The sequence below is a fragment of the Rattus rattus genome, chromosome 13 (genome assembly GCF_011064425.1).
Source record: "Rattus rattus isolate New Zealand chromosome 13, Rrattus_CSIRO_v1, whole genome shotgun sequence".
Taxonomy (NCBI): Eukaryota; Metazoa; Chordata; class Mammalia; order Rodentia; family Muridae; genus Rattus; species Rattus rattus.
In genome coordinates, this window is record NC_046166.1 from 60,768,192 (window position 1) to 60,786,914 (window position 18,723).

The window sequence follows — 18,723 nt, forward strand, 5'->3', positions numbered from 1 at the left end:
CCTTTATATTTATTTTTATTTCATGTGCATTGTTTTGCCTATATCTATGTCTGTGTGAGGAGTCAGATCCCCTGAAATTTGAGTTAGACAGTTGCCATGTGGTCTTGGGAATTGAACCCAGGGCCTATGGGAGAGCAGGCAGTGCTTTTAACTACTGAACCATCTCTGCAGTCCCTGGAGGTCTCTTTTTAACGTTTGTACTTTATTGTATGTGCAGGAGTGTAAGTACCTTTGTTTTGCATACATATGGACGCTAGAGGACAACTTTCAGGAGTCGGTTGCTGCTCTCTACTTTGCTGAGATGTGGTCTCTTAATTCTGCCACTGTGTCCCACGTGCTGTGGAATGGCTGGCCTGAGAGTGTCTAGCAGATTAGCCTGGCTCTTCTCACCTCACCATGGGAGTACTGGGATCACAGACGCACAGCAGACATATGGCTTTGGGGGTCAAACTCTGGGCCCTTCTTTCACAGCAGGCATTTTACCCACCAAGCCATCTCCAGGCCTTTAGAGGGTTTATTAGGCTGAGAGACCCGCATGTAGAATCTTTTTTTTTAATTATTTTATTTATTTTATATACAGCATTCTGCCTGCATATGTGACTGCAGGCCAGAAGAGGGCATCAGATCCCATTACAGATGGTTGTGAGCCACCATGTGGTTGCTGGGAATTGAACTCATGACCTCTGGAAGAGCAGTCAGTGCTCTTAACCTCTGAGCCATCTCTCCAGCCCCCGCATGTGGAATTTGGGGACATGAGGTTTTAAGATAATCCCACTTATAATTGTATGTGTGTGTGTGTGTGTGCGCGCACGCGTGTGTGGTCTTTCCTTGAGAGAAATCCACAGATCTCATTAGATTGTTTGATAAGAGGATTTATGATTAAAAAGCAGAACCACAGATCTCGAGGAACAATGTTATATCCTTAAGGCAGTCATTTATGAATGTTACCACTTATAATCAGACTTCTTTAAAAGTAAGTAACATTTTGTTGCCAGCAATCCCAGTGCTGGAAGGAACAGGCACTTGGACATCTGAGCCTGAGGCCAGCCAGAGCTACCACTTGTGATCCTGTCTAAAAATAAAACAAAATATAAACAAAAAATCCTCAAAACAAAAAAAAAGTATTTATTTTTATTTTGTACGCATTGATGTTTTGCCTGCATGTGTGCATGTACAAGGGCATTAGATCACCTAGAACTGGAACCATCGACAGTTGTGAGCGGCCATGTAGATGCTGGGTATTGAGCTCGGGTCCTCTTGAACAGCCAGTGTTTTCAGCTGCAAAGCCATCTCACCAGTCCAGACTCTTTTTTTATTTTTTTAATGAATACATTCAAGGTTTTTTTTTCTGACAAAGGAAAAACATTCTGATATTTCTATGTAGACATCCAAAATTGCTTTAAGACTTTTTTTTAAATTTATTTATTATATATGAGTCCACTGTAGCTGTCTTCAGACACACCAGAAGAGGGCATCAGATCTCATTACAGATGGTTGTGAGCCACCATGTGGTTGCTGGGAATTGAACTCAGGACCCCTGGAAGAGCAGTCAGTGCTCTTAACCACTGAGCCATCTCTCCAGCCCTCTCCAGCCCCTTCTTAAGGATTTGGGATTTTCCATGAAGATTAGACTGGGATTTTTCTGCTACAAATACAGTTTCTTTAATGGACATGTAATAATCACTAAGATTATTCCTTCTCAACTGAGTTTGATAGTTTAGCCCATTTGTTGGTTCTTGATAAGAGAATTAAGCCAGTTTTATTGGCATTCAAGAGAGAAACCAGCAAAGCAGGCTGCTTCAGGAGGGAAATAGACAAGAGAATCAGGTTTTCTCAATTTGAGGCAAGAAAGGTAGCTGGATCATGGTAGTATATGTCTATAATTTTAGCACTTGGGGAGTCTGGAGCAGAAAGGTATCTGCAAGTTCAAAGCCAGGGTCACATAGCAAAATGTCTGAAAAAATGAGAAAATTCTAAAGAACACAGCAAGGCTCACAGTGGAAATTTGCTGGTTGCTGGATGTTGGGGATCGGATATCAAGACAGTGAGAAAGTCGAGAGTCTCAAGCATCAAGGCCTGGGGCTGGTGTCCAGGAGAGACAAGATGAAAGGAAACGCAGAAAGTGGTTATAAACATAAAATATGCATATTACATTATTTTTTCTCAATGTATGGGTTATATGTGTGTATGTGAATACCTATATGCCCATGTGAGGGGACTAGAGGACACCGAGTATCCTGCTCTATCATTCTCTACTTTATTCCTTTGAGGCAGAATCTCTTAGTGCATCTGGAGTTAGGTTAGTGGCCAGGAAGTCCCAGCAATCCTCCAGTGTCAGCCCTCACTATGCTGTTGACTGTGCACAAGCAGGGTAAGCAGTCTGACTATGCACGTGAGTGTGGTGTTCCAAACTCAGATCTCCATTCTTGCTCAGCCAGCCGTCTAGCCACAGAGCCATATCGTTAACGTCCATTTGATGTATTTGGAATTCTGGGTCTTACAATTTTATTGCCTTTTCCAAAAAGCAGATAAAAGTTTGAAAATGAAGGTGATCAACTGGATGGCTCCTCACTGTTGTTTCAAGACCACTTTTCTAGAGCTAAGAATGGTGGTTTATGCTTGGAATCCTGGAGTCAAGGGGCTGAGGTCGGAGGATTTCTGTGAATTCAAGAGCAGCCTAAGCTGTAGAATAAGTTCAGGCACAGCGTGGGCTCGAGTGAGACCTGCCTCAAGCAAGCGCGGCTCTGTGGACCCCTTGTCATTTACTACCTTTACAAGGGAAGATACCAGGACCCTTAACTCTTGGGTTTTCAGACACAATGCTTCGCAGACCGCTTCCCAAACCACTAACAATGCACCTCTAAAGCACATACTTTTACAGCAGTTAAAAAATAAATAAAAAGCTAAGGTATATAAATTACATGAAAAGTATGAGGCACCAGACTGTTCTGTCTTTTCTCAATGTAAGTTTTTCTCTCCACAGGGAATCTGAAGATACAGTACTGCTTGTCCTCAAAGAGATCTACCAAACCCAGGGGATCTTCCTCGATCAGCCTTTACAGTAAAATGACCCATCTGTGGCTGCTTAATGTGAGTTTTTAATGCAATGAAGTGTGTATACGTGAACATGTTATAAGGAACATTGGAGCCTCAAGCTCTCGATGCAGATCTGCCTACATCCCCACAATCTAGGTAACACTCACTGTAGGGCCCTGGTTAAAATGCATAGGAAGCGTCCAGTAGTTCACTCAGAAAAGCTTCGGTGCGTATCTTACCTTGTGCTTAGGATCCCAAGTCACCACACTGGGCCTCCAGTCAGGAACCTGGAAAGTCTGTATGAGACTGGCATTCTCTGTGGTGGCTGGTTCCCCTGGCTGGCCACCCTGACCTTCTCCCACTCTCTCCTGTAGATGGACATTGAGGGAGCCTTTCCTGAAAACCCCCTGGCTTGTTGCTGCAGCCTTCTTCTCAGCTACCGTGTGTCCTGCATGTTGCCTGCCTTACTCCACGGGATCTTTCAAGATAACCCTCTTTGGAAACTAGGCGAAAGCAGAGGGAAGACTGCCTCATATGAACTCTCGCCGTTTTTGTAGCTAGGGACTTCCATATTTAATGCTTTAGCAGCAGCCCCTCCTTGGTTATTACATGGAAATGGATAGTCTGTTAAGGGGGCTTAGAGAGCTTTATGTCCTCTCCTTAGAAAGTGGGCTCGTTGGGGAACTTATGAAGATGGAGAGGACTTAGGGGTCCAGTCGCACTGCAGGGCTAAGCATGTGTGGATGTGGGATAGCTGCTAGGTTTCGAGCCAGCATTTATTTCTTTGCTGTGTGTGAAAACCAGAGGCTGCCCTGAGCACTCACATGGCACTGTAGGGACCACTGGGGCTGTTTGTGGTTGTTATAGTTGCCTCAGCGTCTGTAACCCCAGAGGCTGTATGAGCTGTGTGCCTGCCCTTCTACACCATACTCCAAACCAGGGGTGAAGTGCAGGAAGTTAGTTGGTAATACTTATTTGAAGGTCACCCTGAAGTTACATGGTCCTTCTCAGCTGTTCATGTAGAAAATGTGGTTTTTTAGTAGCACGGACTTGTCACCTGCTCCTTCACTTGAGAAAAGTAAGTATTGTGACATAAACGTCACTGCTTTCTGAGGTATCATCAAAATGTTTACTTATAGTTGGCAATCAGTGTAGTTGAGCATGCAGGTTAGGCAAGGGGGAAGACCACATTCTGAAAGAAAATCCTGTCTACAGGGTCTGAGGAGCAGCTGTATGCACTGTGCACTGGCAGCTGAATCTGCAGAATTCAAAGCACGTTTATCCTGAGGAAGAATGACTGTACGCTGTCTTCCCCTTCCTCAGCATGTGCTGTCGTCTGTCCTCTTCATGATTGTCCTTTATTCTCCTTAGGTTAGCTCCTCCGATTTCCACAGGTCTCTTTATAGGTGAGCTGTGGTTTGATTTTTGACCTTTTTTTGTAAACTGATCATGGTATCCAGAGGCACTGCACATAACACGCCCTGAACCCCCTCAGATGGTGGTGCCCTTGACACACAGGGAGAGGGAGGCGAGCACTGTACCCTGGAGGTTAGAGGCACAGGACAGTCAGGCCTGGCCTTCCTTTCTGCTTATGGGTAATACTGGATAAGCAAGCTACTGAGGAGTTCCAGGTATATGGAATGTTTTATTTTTTTCTACAGTATGTCTTGAGTAAGAATATCTGAGAATGAAGTAGTATTCATTAAATACTAGAGTAATTTTTGTCAATTGTTGTCTTGAGATTTGTTTACTCTTGTTAGCAGTCATTACTACGTAAGAGTAAACCAAAGCACAACTGAGTGTGTTTAGTGACCAAAGATGGGCAGCTTGGCCCTGGAGAGCTAGATAAACCACTGCACTAAGAAATGCTGCTTCCCGGCAGTCCGGTACAGTAACTCAAAGAGCTTGCACCTCACCATCCACTCGTGGCGTTATCACGCTCAGTATTACACAAGTGAGTAGGGCAAGGGGCCTGGGTATGGGTGTGCATTGCGTCATTTGTTACCATGTACAGTTTCTTGACCAAGGCTGTTTTTAAACTCCAGTGTAACAGCATTTTGTACGTAATTCTGGCTGCACAATTCGTGAGAGACTGTTTGCAAGGGATGAACAGCACTGATTACCTTCCTGATATTTTGCACTTTTGAAATGTTTGTTTTATATGTGATTATATTTAAGACTTTAGTAAATGCTGAAATAAAACTATTGACCATTTACCTACATTCACGTGGCCTTAACTATCATCAAGAACAATCAATATAGTAGGTGTTATATCTTATGTATTACTAAATTCAAAACAAAAGTTTTAGGCAAATAACTATATGTGAGCTATTTTCCCTTGACTAATGTTTCCATTGTCATGGACAGCTATAGCTCAGAATTTAAAGTGTGGCAGTTTTAAGTATGCGAGTAAATCCAGAAAGCACAGGCGAGCCTGTCCTTTAGTGTCCAGAGATGTGCACTTGTATAAGATACCAGCACTTAATCACACACACCAGTGAGACTCCACTGGTGATGTCTGAGACCCGAGTGGTTCTGTAAGTACAACACCTCATTTATTTCACTGTCAGATTTACTGAGGGGAAAAAGTACCTTGACAATATGTTTAATCTTAGCACTCTGGAGGCTGAGGCAGGGGCATCTCTTAAGTTCAAGGGGGGAAAAAGAGTATGTTATAGGAAGAAATACACAAGACTGAATTTTATTTAAAGTATAGTAACAATGAAGAAAAGGTAGCTATCCATCAAGTGGTCCTCAGGATCAAGTTCTAGTGAGAGCCTCTAGCTGCTCCATATGTTTCTTTGTGAACAAAAGGCAGAAAAAGATACATTTATCTTCTAGATAATACCCGTAAGTTTTCTTTCCTAATGTAGTAAAAAGTAAAAAATTGGATGTTTTATTATTTAAGGCTTAATGGAATGTTACCACAAAAAGTAAACAGAATCAAAGTTTGGAACTGCCCTAATTTATAAGGGACAGAGATTACGTCTGGTAATTAAGGATAAAATGGGGTCATGAGAAGCTTCCTTTATAAAAAGCTTTCTTCAGGAGTGACATTTACATCGACATAAAGACACTGACTAGATCTGACCGGACTCATTAACCTAGTGAGAGAAGCACTGAGAGAGCCCGTGTCAAGCCAGGCAGTGAGACCTCAGGGTCTAGCCTTGGAAGTGGGGCAAAGGTGCACAGTGTGGCTGCGTCCTCCCTTTGACCTTGGAAGAGGTAAAAGCCAGAAATCTTTGGCTTGTGCATGGTGTCCAGTTAGGATTGATTTGCTTGCTCTCCACTGAGGTAGACTCAACTAAATATCCAAATGGTGAGGCACACTGGGCTTCTGTGAAAACGGAAGTCTGTGCTTGTCCTGGAATGGTTTATGGCACTCTGTGTCAGTGAGAGGGGGGTAGTACTGCCTGTAGCAGACATAGGCAAATGTTGTTCCAATCATGGATCCAACGAGCACATCTGAAGAGAGAAAATAGCACCCCTTAAAACCATGCTAGACACTACACAGGCAACCTGGCCCTCCGAGTTACTCTGCTTGTAGGGGCTAAAAACAGCCCTGAACCTGTGCTATTAGTTTCTTTAGAGTGACTTTATTTTATCATACAGTTTCGGGGTTATTAGTCAGACTGTTCTCTTAACATCAAACAACACACCCTTAAATCAGCATGGACTGAGTTAGAATGTTTTAACAAAGGATAACAAATGTTTTTGTGACTCGCCATTCATTAGCTTTCACTACTTCAAGAATTCTGCCGAGGCTTGGCGGCACACGGTCAACCCAACATATGGGAGGCTGACACAGAAGCCTGCTTCTGTCTAGGCTTGGGCTAGAGGCGGGGTCCTGTCTTAAAAATAGAGGGAGCTGAGGTACGGTAGTGCACACCTTTTATGCAGCACCCAGCAAACAGAGGCAGCTGTAATTCTGTAAGTTCAAGGCCAGCTTGGTCTACATAGCAAGATTCAGGGCCATCCAGAGCTAACTAATGAAACCCTGTCTGGTGGCATCGGGGTTGGGGGTGATGTTGGGTTAACAGTTGAGAGCTGAGGAGCTGGCTGAGCAGGTACGAGCACTTACTTGCATCAACAAGAAGACTTGGGTTCAAATCCCCAGTACCCACATAAAAAGCTGAGAGTGGCCTTGTAACCGCTATGCTGGGGAGGGTTACTGTCACATGCCTAGCTTCCCGCATGATTGGGGGAATCATGTACCTGCACTCACGTGTATACAAATTTTAAAAAGAACATGTGTGTTGGGCAGGGATCCGTGTGGAGGTGAGAGGACAACACTGGAATCCTGTCTTTCCTTCTACCTATACGTGTGTTCCAGGGATTAGACACAGCAATGCCAGGCTTGTGCATCAAGTGCCTTTAACTCTGGGCCACTCGCTGCCCACCACATTTGTCCCTGTGGCTGTAAATGCACACACAGTACAGTACTCGGGCTGCCTCAGCAGTGCAGTAAGCCACTCCGCTGTGCTTAACACAAGCAGAGCAGAAATCCTGTGGCATAAACAAGACAAATTAAAACCCTGCTTACCTTGCCAGTGGTGCTTGTAGTCACACGTGCGGGACAGTGCAATCACAGCTGCAAAGAGTAAAGGTGACAGAAAGGCACAAAGCCTCCAGGACTTCCCTCGGCCTTGGGGTGTGAAGCAGTGTAACTTCCCTGCCAGGTAGAAGGAAGCAAAGGCCAGACCAGCAAAGGCAACTGGAAAGGGAAGACCTGTGAGCTGGGTGTCCTTCTGTGGAGCCCTGTCACCCATGTCCAGACAGGGCAGGGAGCAAGAGCAGGATTTACCCCGAGTCATTACAGGGAACGGGGAAATGAAGGCTTCATTTTCTGTCCCCGAGTTAGTATTTTAAGTAATAATGGTTTCTGGAATAGAAGTTACTACTTTGCACAGTGCTGTAGACTCCTCATCTATAAGTGGGAATCATAAAAATTACAAAACAGGCCTTGCTGGGATCTGGGGAGCTACAAAGGAACAACGTAAACGGCTCAGCGGCCCCTCACAAGTAGTAGCCTTGACTAGGAAGAGACGGCTCATTCCTACAAAGCTCTGAAGGTTAAATGTAACCATATTTAAAGTACACACTGGGCTGGAGGAGCTGAGAGTGACTCAGCAGCAGTTGGCTTTTGAGAGGACCTTGGTTCAGTTCCCAGCACTCACATGGCAACTCAGGCTGGTCTCTAACTCCACTTCCAGGGGACCTAACGCCGCCTCCTACCCTCTACAGCATGCATCCACACAGAGAAGCCAAACACGTATCCATGTAAGCATTGAGGTAGTTCACATGAGACTCATACAGGAAGAGTGTCCACTGGGGAAGCTCTTTCGGCCCTCATTCACCACATCCTTGTCCCCTGTGCAAGTCAGGTCAGAATGGGCCATCCCATCAGGGAAGCATCGGTAGAAGAAATCTGGGCGTGGCCTGGAAGACATAAGCATAGTTTGAGCACATATAATTTACTGTCTCAGGAAGTATTTCTCAGTATTAGTGGATGTCAATAATGTGTTAAGCATTAATGTTGCAGTCAAATAGTGTAATGGGGTTAGGATGGTGTTTATACAGAGAAAAAGGCTTTAGTCACGTGGCCAACGTTTAAGAAAGTGTCTAGCTAATCAGACTGCAGCTTTAGGTACACTAAAGACTGTCACTGTGGGAAATACTGTCAGGACAGGGCACAGACCAGGTGGTACATTTAGGGCAGGCAGAGTGAGTTCTGGTGAGAAAGACTAATCTGAGAACATGTGACTGAGGGAGGTTTGAGGGCCGGGTCTCTCACTTACCTGCCCACTATCAGTTTTATGATGTTGGTAAAGACACCATTCAGAGCTAGGGCAAGGCTGGCAGCTGGAAAGCAAAGAACCCGTTAGCGCCATCTGCTTGGGGAAGAGTATGCCACCACCTCATTAATAGAGCCTGATGTGCTCTGAGGTAGAACCCAACCAGAAGCAAGTATAAAAGCAACTGTGGCCCTTGTTCCAGAAAAACTAAATGGCCTAGGGGCAGAGAAGCCGGAGCTGCTTCTGAGGTACACCTGTGTGGTGCTGTGTAACGCACTTTCTTAGCAGTACTGCTGCTCCATGGCCTCGTCGGGTAAGAGGACAACTTTAGGGTACAGAGTGGCTGAACCCCACTGCCTAGGCAACGGGGAAGAATAACTGGAAGGGCGACTTACCGAGGCAGGCTTGCTTGCTGTCGGTGGCGTCAGCTTTCCTCAGAAACTTGGCGAGGAAGATCAGGGACAGTGGAGTGAGAAAGGCAATGACCTGAAGGAGAGCACAGGACAGGTAAAACCAAGTCCCTCCTGGCCTAAACCACCTGTTGCCGCTCACTAAGCTCGGACTCGGAGAGCCCACCAGACGCCTTGCCAAGGCTCAACTCCTGAGCACCCAGCATAAGGCAGGGAGGAGTCCACCAGGGCGGGAGGAGGGCGGGAGGGCAGCTCACGCACAAACATGGGGCCGGTGGGGAAGTATTCCGCCTCCACGTACGGGTTCCGGTAAAGCCACAGCTCCTCGGGCTGAATCCGCCGCTGGAAGGGAGGGAGCAGCTCGGTCGCCCTGAGGAGGAAACGGGGGAAGATTGACAGGCTACTTCGGCGAAAGAACCTCCCCCACCCCCAACCCCCCAGCAGCTTGTGAAGTGCGAGCGCCTGGGAACGTTGACAGATCCTTACAGGAAGGCCACAAAGAGCAGGACCCGCAAGCCCAGCTCGGCTCCCAGGGCCGCATTCCCCATCTCGCCACACGCGCGGCCCGCAGATCAGACGCTGACGTGGCTCCGGCGCGCCGCGGTTCCGCCCACCTGGGGCCCAGCGCCACCTAGCGACCTCCGAGGGGACTGTGCCAGCGGGGTCTCCGGTAAGCAGGAAATTCAGAGCTCATTTGCTGTGTTCTGAGTACCACCTAGCAAATAACAAAGGCACTCCTTCTCTGGTTGACCTGACTATTGTCCAACCAGCAGGTCACCTTTGGGTCTCAGATCAGCTCATAGCACACGAAAAGAAACACCATTCTCCAGATGCTCCCTCTACAAAAGCAAACCAGGAAACCCACTTTAAAAAAACTATTTCTTAGCAGCATTTCAAAGGGAAAAAAATGGGCTGAGGGTGAGTGGCTGCATTTTTGTGTCTCATTTCCCAGCAAACTGCACCATGAAATTACAGGTAAAGAACAAGCCCATATTCTTAAGTAGACCATACAGGACAATTTATTAAAGTCAACCTCAAGCAAGACCTGAAATCAATTTGGAATGCCATTATTAAAAGCTTTCCCACATTCTTACAGAAGCAGAAAACATATTTGAATTCTAAAGTATCTGTAAGATTAAAAAGGCAAAGTTCCAGTAAATACAGTGTACAAAAACTGTCCCACCAGCACACATCAGAAAGCAGCTTAAATGTTACAAGCGATCTCACATACACTTCGACTAGTTAACAGCTATCTCTGTACAGGGTAACCACGACTGGTAGGCTCATACTTTGCAATAAGACATTGGTCAATAAACAAAGTCCTTAAAATATGTCTTGAAGTCATTAAACAGTAATGCCCTAGTCAAATACCCCTGGGGAAAACGAACACTAATCCCTTAGTGTTAGGAGCTCCAAGTCACAGAAGCTAAAGAGACTGACTAGTGGATGTTGACACTTGGATATTTCACAGGTCCACAGAGTTCATTACAGGTAAACACAGATGTAAACAATCTCAAGGACGTTATTCAAAGAACACAAAGTGAAGATGGAATCCACAGTATGTGTTTATTGTGTAATATTCAAATGGACACACATGAACTTGCCATATCAGTTGAAAATACACACGTTTTGTATATAAAAAGGTCTTTTAGCCAGCAGTAATCATTTAGCATCTTGGTTATTGGCAGCAACACAGTTACCATAGGGTACAAAATATGAGATGTTAACCAACAACAAAAGTGTAATTTCCCTCACTGCTTTCAGCTGACAGAGAAGACCCCATTGAGCAAACTGGCAGACAGGTAAAAGCCACTGCACACCAGCAGGACCAGTCAGCAGGTAAGGAAGGCTTCTCAGTTCTTAGCAGACGCAGTGAAGTCACAAGAAAACCAAGGACCGAATACTGACTTTGGCAACTTCTATTTACCCTTTAACGTACACGTTAATGACTTTGGGAGCCTACTGAAGGACAAGTGATCCTTTTTCCCCTTCCCCCACACAGATACAAGTGCTCACATCTGCCACTTGTGCAATGGATTGACAAAAGCCAAACAATTTTTTTCTTTTTCTTCCTTTGAGACAAGGTCTCTCTCCATAGCCCTGGCTGATTGGGAACTCATTACGTAGGCCTTGAACTCACAGAGTATGGCTGCCTCTGCTTCTGCAGTGCTAGGGTTAAAGGCCTGTGCAACCATGCCCAGCAGAAATGGGTTTTGAAACAGGTTATACAAAGCATTTCAGGGAAATAACATAAATGCTCCCCTCCTCCCCACACAGGCACATGTTAAACAGAAAGAAGAGGTACTCGGGGATGAGGCAAACAATAGGGGAAAAAAGCAAAACAAAAACTAGGGAAATCACTTCTAAAACTGCTGCTCACAGCTCATGCAGGAGCCCCTTCCTCAGAGGTCTATGCTCCCGTCGGGAGACTTCATTTTTGACAGGATACAGAATGATGCTTTCTACTTCATAATTTTAAAAATATAAAATGTAAAATGAGAATCTGAAGTCCCAAGTACTTGAGGAACCTGAAATCAATGGGGCAGGGGTCTCAGTGTCACAGGAACTATAGTGTGCCTTTCCCTCCCTTTCTCCCAAGATTTCCAGTACCTCCCCGAGGTCAAAACTGTGATATTTCAGTTCATACAAATGCCCAGCTTTCTGTATTTGCTAACCCACTGCAGAGCGGTCTACATTCGTCCTGTTGGTCCATCTGAAAATGGACCAACCCTTTTTTGTAACCGTTCTGTTATGAATATAAGCAGAGACCAAGTGTGGGCGCTCCTTTGAAGGACCTCGCCACCCATCACTTCCGGTGCTGCCCTTAGCAACTTGGCAGAGTATGGGGTGGTCGGATGCAGTGAAAAGCAACTCAAGTCTAGAAATAAAGCAAAGCCTTGTCATCTCCTGAGGAACAGAGACACTGCAAGTTGTTAGAGCTCAGAGACAAAGGCAACTTGTTTTCCTCTCCCATCAGGACGTGGTACCTGGCTGGCAGCATCTTAACTCTGTGGGGACGAAGGCAAGATGAGTGTTGTCTTGACAGCGGCTCCTGGAGAGCCAGGCACTATGTTCTGAACAGAGAATGTTAGGATTTCAAACTAGTCTGGCTTTGACCCTGACAGAACACATCCTGTAAGAACGTGCTCAGAACAGGAACTACTGCAGAGAAGCTGCCTACCAGTCCCCGAGTACTTCAGATAAGCAGACGGAGAGCGCCTCAGAATCTCAGATCCACATCACCTACACACACTTCTGCAAACACTGCTCGAGAGACACTGACAGAAAGCAGCGGGCTGCAGGGCCCTTCTTAGGTCTTTAGTTTCAAATACTTCCTACTTTGTGTGTGTGTGTGTGTGTGTGTGTGTGTGTGTGTGTGTGTGTGTGTGTATCTCATATATATATAAATAAAACATTATATATGTACATATATAATGTTAATTATATAACACACAGAAAACTCAGTCTATTCTACAGCTTAGGAAAGGTCATTTTTGAGAATTAAAAATAGAGTAGGGCTCGCAGAGCAAGTGAAGATAACCCTACTCCCCTCTGCTCTCCAAGCCTTACTCAAGATGGCTTGACTCAAGTCAGCGGTGGCTGCGGCACACGGGTAGTGAAGAGCTTTGGCCCTGTCCTAAGCAGCCAGGCACAGACAGCTACACTGGCAGCTGAGTGAGGCCTCCAAGGCACAGCCTATGCTGACCTGGCACTATCATTTCTAGCTCTTTCTGGCCAACCTTCTAAAGCTTTACACTGATAATCAGAATCTCATCTTCCTCCTGAGGTTAGGAAATACCACTATTATCCCATGTTGCTTTAAGTCCTTGATTTCTGGGCTGAATAAAATCGACCACAAATACTGTATACCAAAATCATATTTCAAAGCTAACAACTACCAGCTTCAGACTCTGTAAGCACAGTGCCTTTTGGAATGTCACTGACATAGGACATGAAAGGACAGTGTATGTACACTTTCTGTTTTCTTAACACTCCATTCTAAGACCCAGGCCACAATGGCACAGGAAGAAACCCTTGCACTGGCACAGCAAAGGCAAGTTTGGAGCATGAGTGCTTCTGGGAGCAAACCTATGAGCCGTTTAGCAAGAACAGACTTGGGAAGTGCAAACCCTTCTATGGATATAAACACAAGTAAGCCATCCCAGAGCAGCAGAACAGAGACAGGTCGGGGTAAGGTATTTATAAATACATGATGCACCCTGGGGCTTACTCTATAAAAGTTATCAGATACTAAAAAGCATGAGGTCAAAAAGGAAAGAAGATACAATCTCACATCGGATATTGTTCTCATAAGGGTTACATTTGGAGTATCAAAGAAGTCCCTTATTAAGGAGTTTAAAAAATGTTATCATGTCTGTATAAAATAAAATTTAATATGATAAAACCCAGATACTCTTACATTATTTTTTTAAAGGACATCAAACTTCATAATTGCTTTAGTGTTTGTGTGGGCAGTGCCTCACTCCAGTCGTGGTGACGGCACTCACTAGATGCTGTTCCACCCCGCCTCCCTCCTCACGGAGCCTGTCCAACCAGCAGAACTACTAGAATTGCTACAACTAGGAAAATGGCAGTTTAGGAGCTTAGAGAGAGGAACTGTAGTGTTTGTTGCCTATAAATTGCACATTTATATATATTTTAAAAAGAGGCACAAAAATTGCTCTTTCTTTTGTTCAGAGAAGAGGTCTGAATTGACTTGTATAAAATTAAGAAAGGATCAGACACACCTAACACAACCTCAGGGTGTCGTAGAGCATCTCCTACACTAGTAAAGTACTCGGTTCTTAAGGAGAATAAGTCCTACTGGGTACCTCCAGTAAGCAGTTAGAACTCACTGAGAAAGTTCATGTTTCATGGTAACACCAGACTGCCATTTAGTCTAATGTCACCATGTCCACCATGATTTCAGACAAGTAATACTGGAATAGATATATTCCTAAGTGCTAGATGCAAGTGAATTCTGTGGGCAGACACCTTGGTATGCTGGGTCTGTACTATTCAAACGTCACAGCCATGTTTGCAAACACTGACTTTCTGGGGGGCGTTTTCAAGTGCTTTCTAACAGGAGCGCCTCTGTGGCTCCTACATACCCTGTGAAAGAGCAACTTCTTCCCCTTAGGCAATGGGGACAATCTTAAGTATTGCATAATACTAAGTAGAAATTGTTCACATATAACTTGGGGATGTTTCTGTCCACTTGCACCATCCCTAAGTTAGGAAATCAACTGAGAAAGTCTATTAAAATATAATTCAGATTCAATTACATAGCTTTGCCAGAAAGCAGGACTGAGTGACCCAGCCTGCAAGGGAACGGGGTCGGCAGAGGGAAAGACAGAAACTAAAATGCCCTTAAGTTCCAGGTTAGTCTGGAGTCTACATTAAACTGGTCAGAAAATGGTGCATATGTGACCCAACTTTTGGTCTGTGCCTTAATCTTTCTTAGCCCCTTCCCAGTGGTAAGGAGCAGAAAGGAGCATTTTCCTGTGCATCCATGTCCCTCAAATGTATCAGAAAAGTCTGTGAACGGGTGACATTTCACAATGAGTGAGTGCACTCATTCCTTTTCCCTACAGGATGCTTCTAGGTAGAGTTGGCGCACTGTGAAGCCCACCACAGAGGTAAATGCTGTCAAGCAGTTTGTTTCCAAGAGGCCAGTCTGAATACTTGCTGAGAGCCTTCTCTGACGAGAAAAGGCATGTGAAAAGGGAAAGAGAAGTTAGCCAATCTACGGCTCAGTGAAGAGGTATATAAAGGTAGTCACGCACGCACGCACGCACGCACGCACACTCACAGAGGTTAGATTGTTTCAACTACACTTCTCAGAATTCCTAAAAAAAGGAAATAAATACAGGAGTGGCTGCTTTCGCTTTACACAACCCAGGATTTACATTTCAGGCTTTACGCCGATCTTATCGACAAAACGTTCTTTTAACTTTCTCTCGACTCCAAGAACGAGGACACCTCTTGCTGACTGCAAAGACACTGAAGCACAATAATAGGCAAGAGAAGACCAAGGGAATTCTGCTGTCCACAAATCATCCCCCAAACAACACAACAGGAAACACCACCGTGCTTTAGCCTGTGTGAGCCAGCTCCCATCGGTTAGAAGGCGGTGTGGATGGCGGCAAGCACAGTGCGTGCTCTGTTGCCTCTGGGACTGCGAGCTGCAGGGAAGGAAGTCACCTCTCACTCCTTTACTTCTTCCCCACCATCTTGGGATTCCCATTTACACCTCATCTTGCTCCAGTGTTCCGGTGACACAGGAGATGCAGGGTCGTGGTTGGAGCAGCAGAGACGACCTTCTAGTGCAGAGGGTACCAGAGCCCCCTTCTCATGAGCCTTACAGAAGGAGTGTGGACAGAATTCACAGAAGGAAACGGCTGCACTGCCACACTCGTCACACTGATGCCACGGGCACTCCCACTTTCCTAGTGCAGGGTTGGGAGAGAGGGAAACATCTGTTAGCCTGTTTCTTGAATACCCAGCAAAATGCCCAAGAGACCCCCTGCCCCCTTTTTGGAGACAGGGCCTCACTGTGTAGCCTAGCTGTCCTACTACCTGTTTCCTAAGTGCTAGGATTAAAGACCCGTGTCATTAACCCTGTTCTGAAACAAGGTCTGTCTAGAGAATGTAGGCTGTCCTTGAACTCCCAATGATTGATCCACTGGCTTGTGCCTCCCAAGGGCTGGGATTAAAATGGGCACCACTGCACCTGCCTCATACCCTACCTTCTTTGAACCCAACTCCAAACTTCAGCCAAACAAACGTACATTTTGTAGTGTTTTTTCATATAGATATGAGTTAGTGGCCCAAACCCAATGTCATGGGAGCCAGCTACCACCCACGGTGATCATAAATAAGAAATGGGCCCTTGCTCCCACACGAAGTGTGTCATCTGCGTGGAAACAGATTCCTGACAAGTAGTTTTGTTCTGTTCAGTGTTTCTGACTTCACAGTTGCATTAAATAGAGCAGTGCATCCCAAATCAATGGCGAAACCTGAAGCAGAGAAGGCAGGGCCTGCGGCCTGGCTTACCGTAGGGTGGCTGAGTCAGGTTAAGGCATAGGAGGTGGTACGCTTTGGGACAGTCTTTTTTGTCACACATGACCAACTCTCCACCATCCCCACACTGAAAACAGTAATCCTCATGGATTTGCTTGGCCTCCGCTTTGCCTCTCCGCCTCTTCTTTAACTTGGCATTTTTTGTCTTCTCGTCAGCTGCTGACGTACATGCAGACTGGGAAGACAGACAAACCATGGTTTTAACATCAAATAACGATGACGCTTTACCCAGAAAGGAGTGTGCACCGCTTGGCCTTAAGTGCAGCTCTGAATGTGTCCTGAAAGCAGCAGAAGGGCTGATCCCCAGATCACTGTAGTGACCACGGAACTCTTTTATCTTCCCTTCATTCTTTAAATTCAATTTATTTTATGTTCACTGGCATATGTCTGTATGAGGGAGTTGGATAACTAGAGTTACAGACAGCTGTCAGCTGCCATGTGGTTGCTGGGATTTGAACCCTGGTCCTCTGAAAGAGCAGCCAGTGCTCCTAACCATTGAACCTTCTCTCTAGCCCCTTCCTTGATTTTTTTTTTTTTTTAAAAGCAGGCTGTTTTAAATTGAGGGAGAGGGACATAGGCCTTCATCTACACGTTTCTCAAATTAAGCCGGTTGAGCTGGTGGGTGCTTGGAGGAACGAGTCAAGACACAAGTCTCGCCTTCCTCCTGTGATTCTGGCCTTCACTGCAGCCGCGGCAGGAGCAGCAGCAAGGCCTCAACATTTCAGCAAGTGGGAAGGGGAACTCAGTCCCCACAAAGTCAGGACCCATTAGTGGCCAGATGACAGAATGTGGTACGGAAGCAAGAACTAGGTAGTCAGTGGGCAGCCGACACTGGCAACAGCGCAGGCGGAGTCTCCTCTGTAATGTCATGCACATGTCATGTAATGTCAGAGGCTACGAGCTTGCCAGGGTCGAACACCTGCTGGCCGACCGGCCGAGCAGAGAGGGGCCGCCAGCATGTTCAGCAGTGGGCTCCGCTAACGCTGACTGTGCCTGGTTCTGTCATCTGCTCATCACTGGGGAATTTTAGTGCTGAGATTACTCTAGAGGCCTAAAAGAAAGTTGTCTTCTAGAACCAGCGTTCTGGGCTGCACAGAGACCTCACATGGGGCCATGGCAGCAGCACAGGCGGCGGCAGCGTGTTCCTGACCTCCATGAAATCCTCCTTGGTGATCATAAAGCCATCCATCTCCCCCAGACCCAGATACAACACAACCATTTCTCCAGAGCTGGGCTGTTTCCCAGATACTCCCAGTAGCTTTGTGCATCATGGCATTTTTTGCCCATCAGCAAACAGCTGTCCCTCGGAAGGACAGACGGGTCTGCTTGGAGCCTATGTTGTCTGTTCCCACAACGAAGCATTTTGGAGAATCATCAAAAGTTCAATAATGATCTTTAATGATTTGCTCTTTATTCTGTGTGTGTGTGGGGGGGACGTGCACATGAGCGCAGCTGCTCAGAGGCCGGAAGCACCAAATCGCCTGGAGCTGGAGTCACAGAGGGTGGTCAGCTGCCTGCTGTGGACGTGGGGACTGAGCTTGGCTCCTCCAGGAGAGCGCACTCTCTCCAGCACTGAGGCACAGACTGGAGCCACTGCAGCCTAAGTGAGATGATCTCAACAAAGCAGCAGGACTTCCGGGCTGCCATCCGTCCTTCCTGGACACGATGGCAGCACACGGAGGGCCACTGGCTGCTATGGAGTTTTTAAAGACAATGTCACTTTAGTGTAGCAAAGAATCCTGACCGCTGAGCTGGTTGGTTGTTGGATTTAACTGTGAGTGACTCTGACTCATCGCTGTTCAGACAGCCCGGGGGTTTTCCCCCAGTGACTTACTACAACTATACCTTTTTATTTATGCAGGGTTTCCTGTTGTTGTTGTCTGTTTGGGTTTTTGTTTGTTTGTTTTTTGGTCATCCTGAAATTAACAGTAATCTTCCTCTTCCCAAGTGCTAGAATTTGAGTCACCACACCCAGGTAACGTTCACCATTTAAAAAGTATATAATTCAGGGGGTTTCTTACACTTCGGAGCCTATCAGACCTTACTAAAACAAGCTTAATTAAGAGTGAGACAGTTGGGTATGGTGGCCTCTGCCTGGAAGCCCAGTATTTGGGGATGGAGGGTAGAAGAAGTCAGGAATTCAAGGTCATCCCCAAGAACGAGAGTTCAAGCCCAGCCTGTGCTCCGAGATTCATCTCAAAACAACCACCCCCACTAAACAGACCTGACAGAGCGGCGGGAACTCTGTAAGAGCCACGCAGTTAGAAGCCAACTCCTGTAGCACAGCCCTCTCCTGCCCTTGGGTGGAGCACCCTGCACAACTGACCTTTGGCCGCACTCCTAGGAAACCACTGCAGTTGTCCGCTCCGCAGTGGCATACGGTCCTGCCATTGCCCAGA

At 46.1% G+C, this 18,723-nt stretch overlaps 3 protein-coding genes across 9 annotated transcripts in view; 1 reads left to right on the forward strand and 2 right to left on the reverse strand.

Moving 5' to 3' along the window:
* The window catches only part of Ddhd2 (DDHD domain containing 2), a 29,363-nt gene extending 24,105 nt beyond the window's left edge, over window positions 1-5,258 (forward strand). For all 3 annotated transcript variants that reach the window (XR_004389799.1, XM_032919549.1, XM_032919548.1), the window contains exons 17-18: window positions 2,984-3,090; window positions 3,411-5,258. Coding sequence is in view for 2 of the 3 variants with exons in the window: in XM_032919549.1 (XP_032775440.1) it covers window positions 2,984-3,065 (82 nt within the window). In the remaining variant the exon portion in view is untranslated. The remainder of the gene's footprint in view (window positions 1-2,983; window positions 3,091-3,410) is intronic.
* A 453-nt stretch (window positions 5,259-5,711) lies between these two features.
* Plpp5 (phospholipid phosphatase 5) lies at window positions 5,712-9,838 on the reverse strand. The gene is made up of 7 exons (XM_032919562.1): window positions 9,728-9,838; window positions 9,503-9,611; window positions 9,227-9,317; window positions 8,835-8,898; window positions 8,351-8,475; window positions 7,580-7,750; window positions 5,712-6,501 (listed from the first exon to the last, which is right to left on the reverse strand). Exons 1-7 carry the CDS (start codon window positions 9,787-9,789, stop codon window positions 6,341-6,343), a joined length of 783 nt encoding a protein of 260 aa, XP_032775453.1. The 5' UTR covers window positions 9,790-9,838; the 3' UTR covers window positions 5,712-6,340.
* A 404-nt stretch (window positions 9,839-10,242) lies between these two features.
* The window catches only part of Nsd3 (nuclear receptor binding SET domain protein 3), a 112,126-nt gene continuing 103,645 nt past the window's right edge, over window positions 10,243-18,723 (reverse strand). For all 5 annotated transcript variants that reach the window (XM_032919543.1, XM_032919546.1, XM_032919545.1 and 2 more), the window contains 3 exons: window positions 18,651-18,723; window positions 16,298-16,499; window positions 10,243-15,690 (listed from right to left, as the gene is read on the reverse strand). The exon at window positions 18,651-18,723 is cut by the window's right edge and continues 34 nt beyond it. In XM_032919543.1, coding sequence (XP_032775434.1) covers window positions 15,449-15,690; window positions 16,298-16,499; window positions 18,651-18,723 — 517 coding nt within the window. In that variant the 3' untranslated portion in view covers window positions 10,243-15,448. The remainder of the gene's footprint in view (window positions 15,691-16,297; window positions 16,500-18,650) is intronic.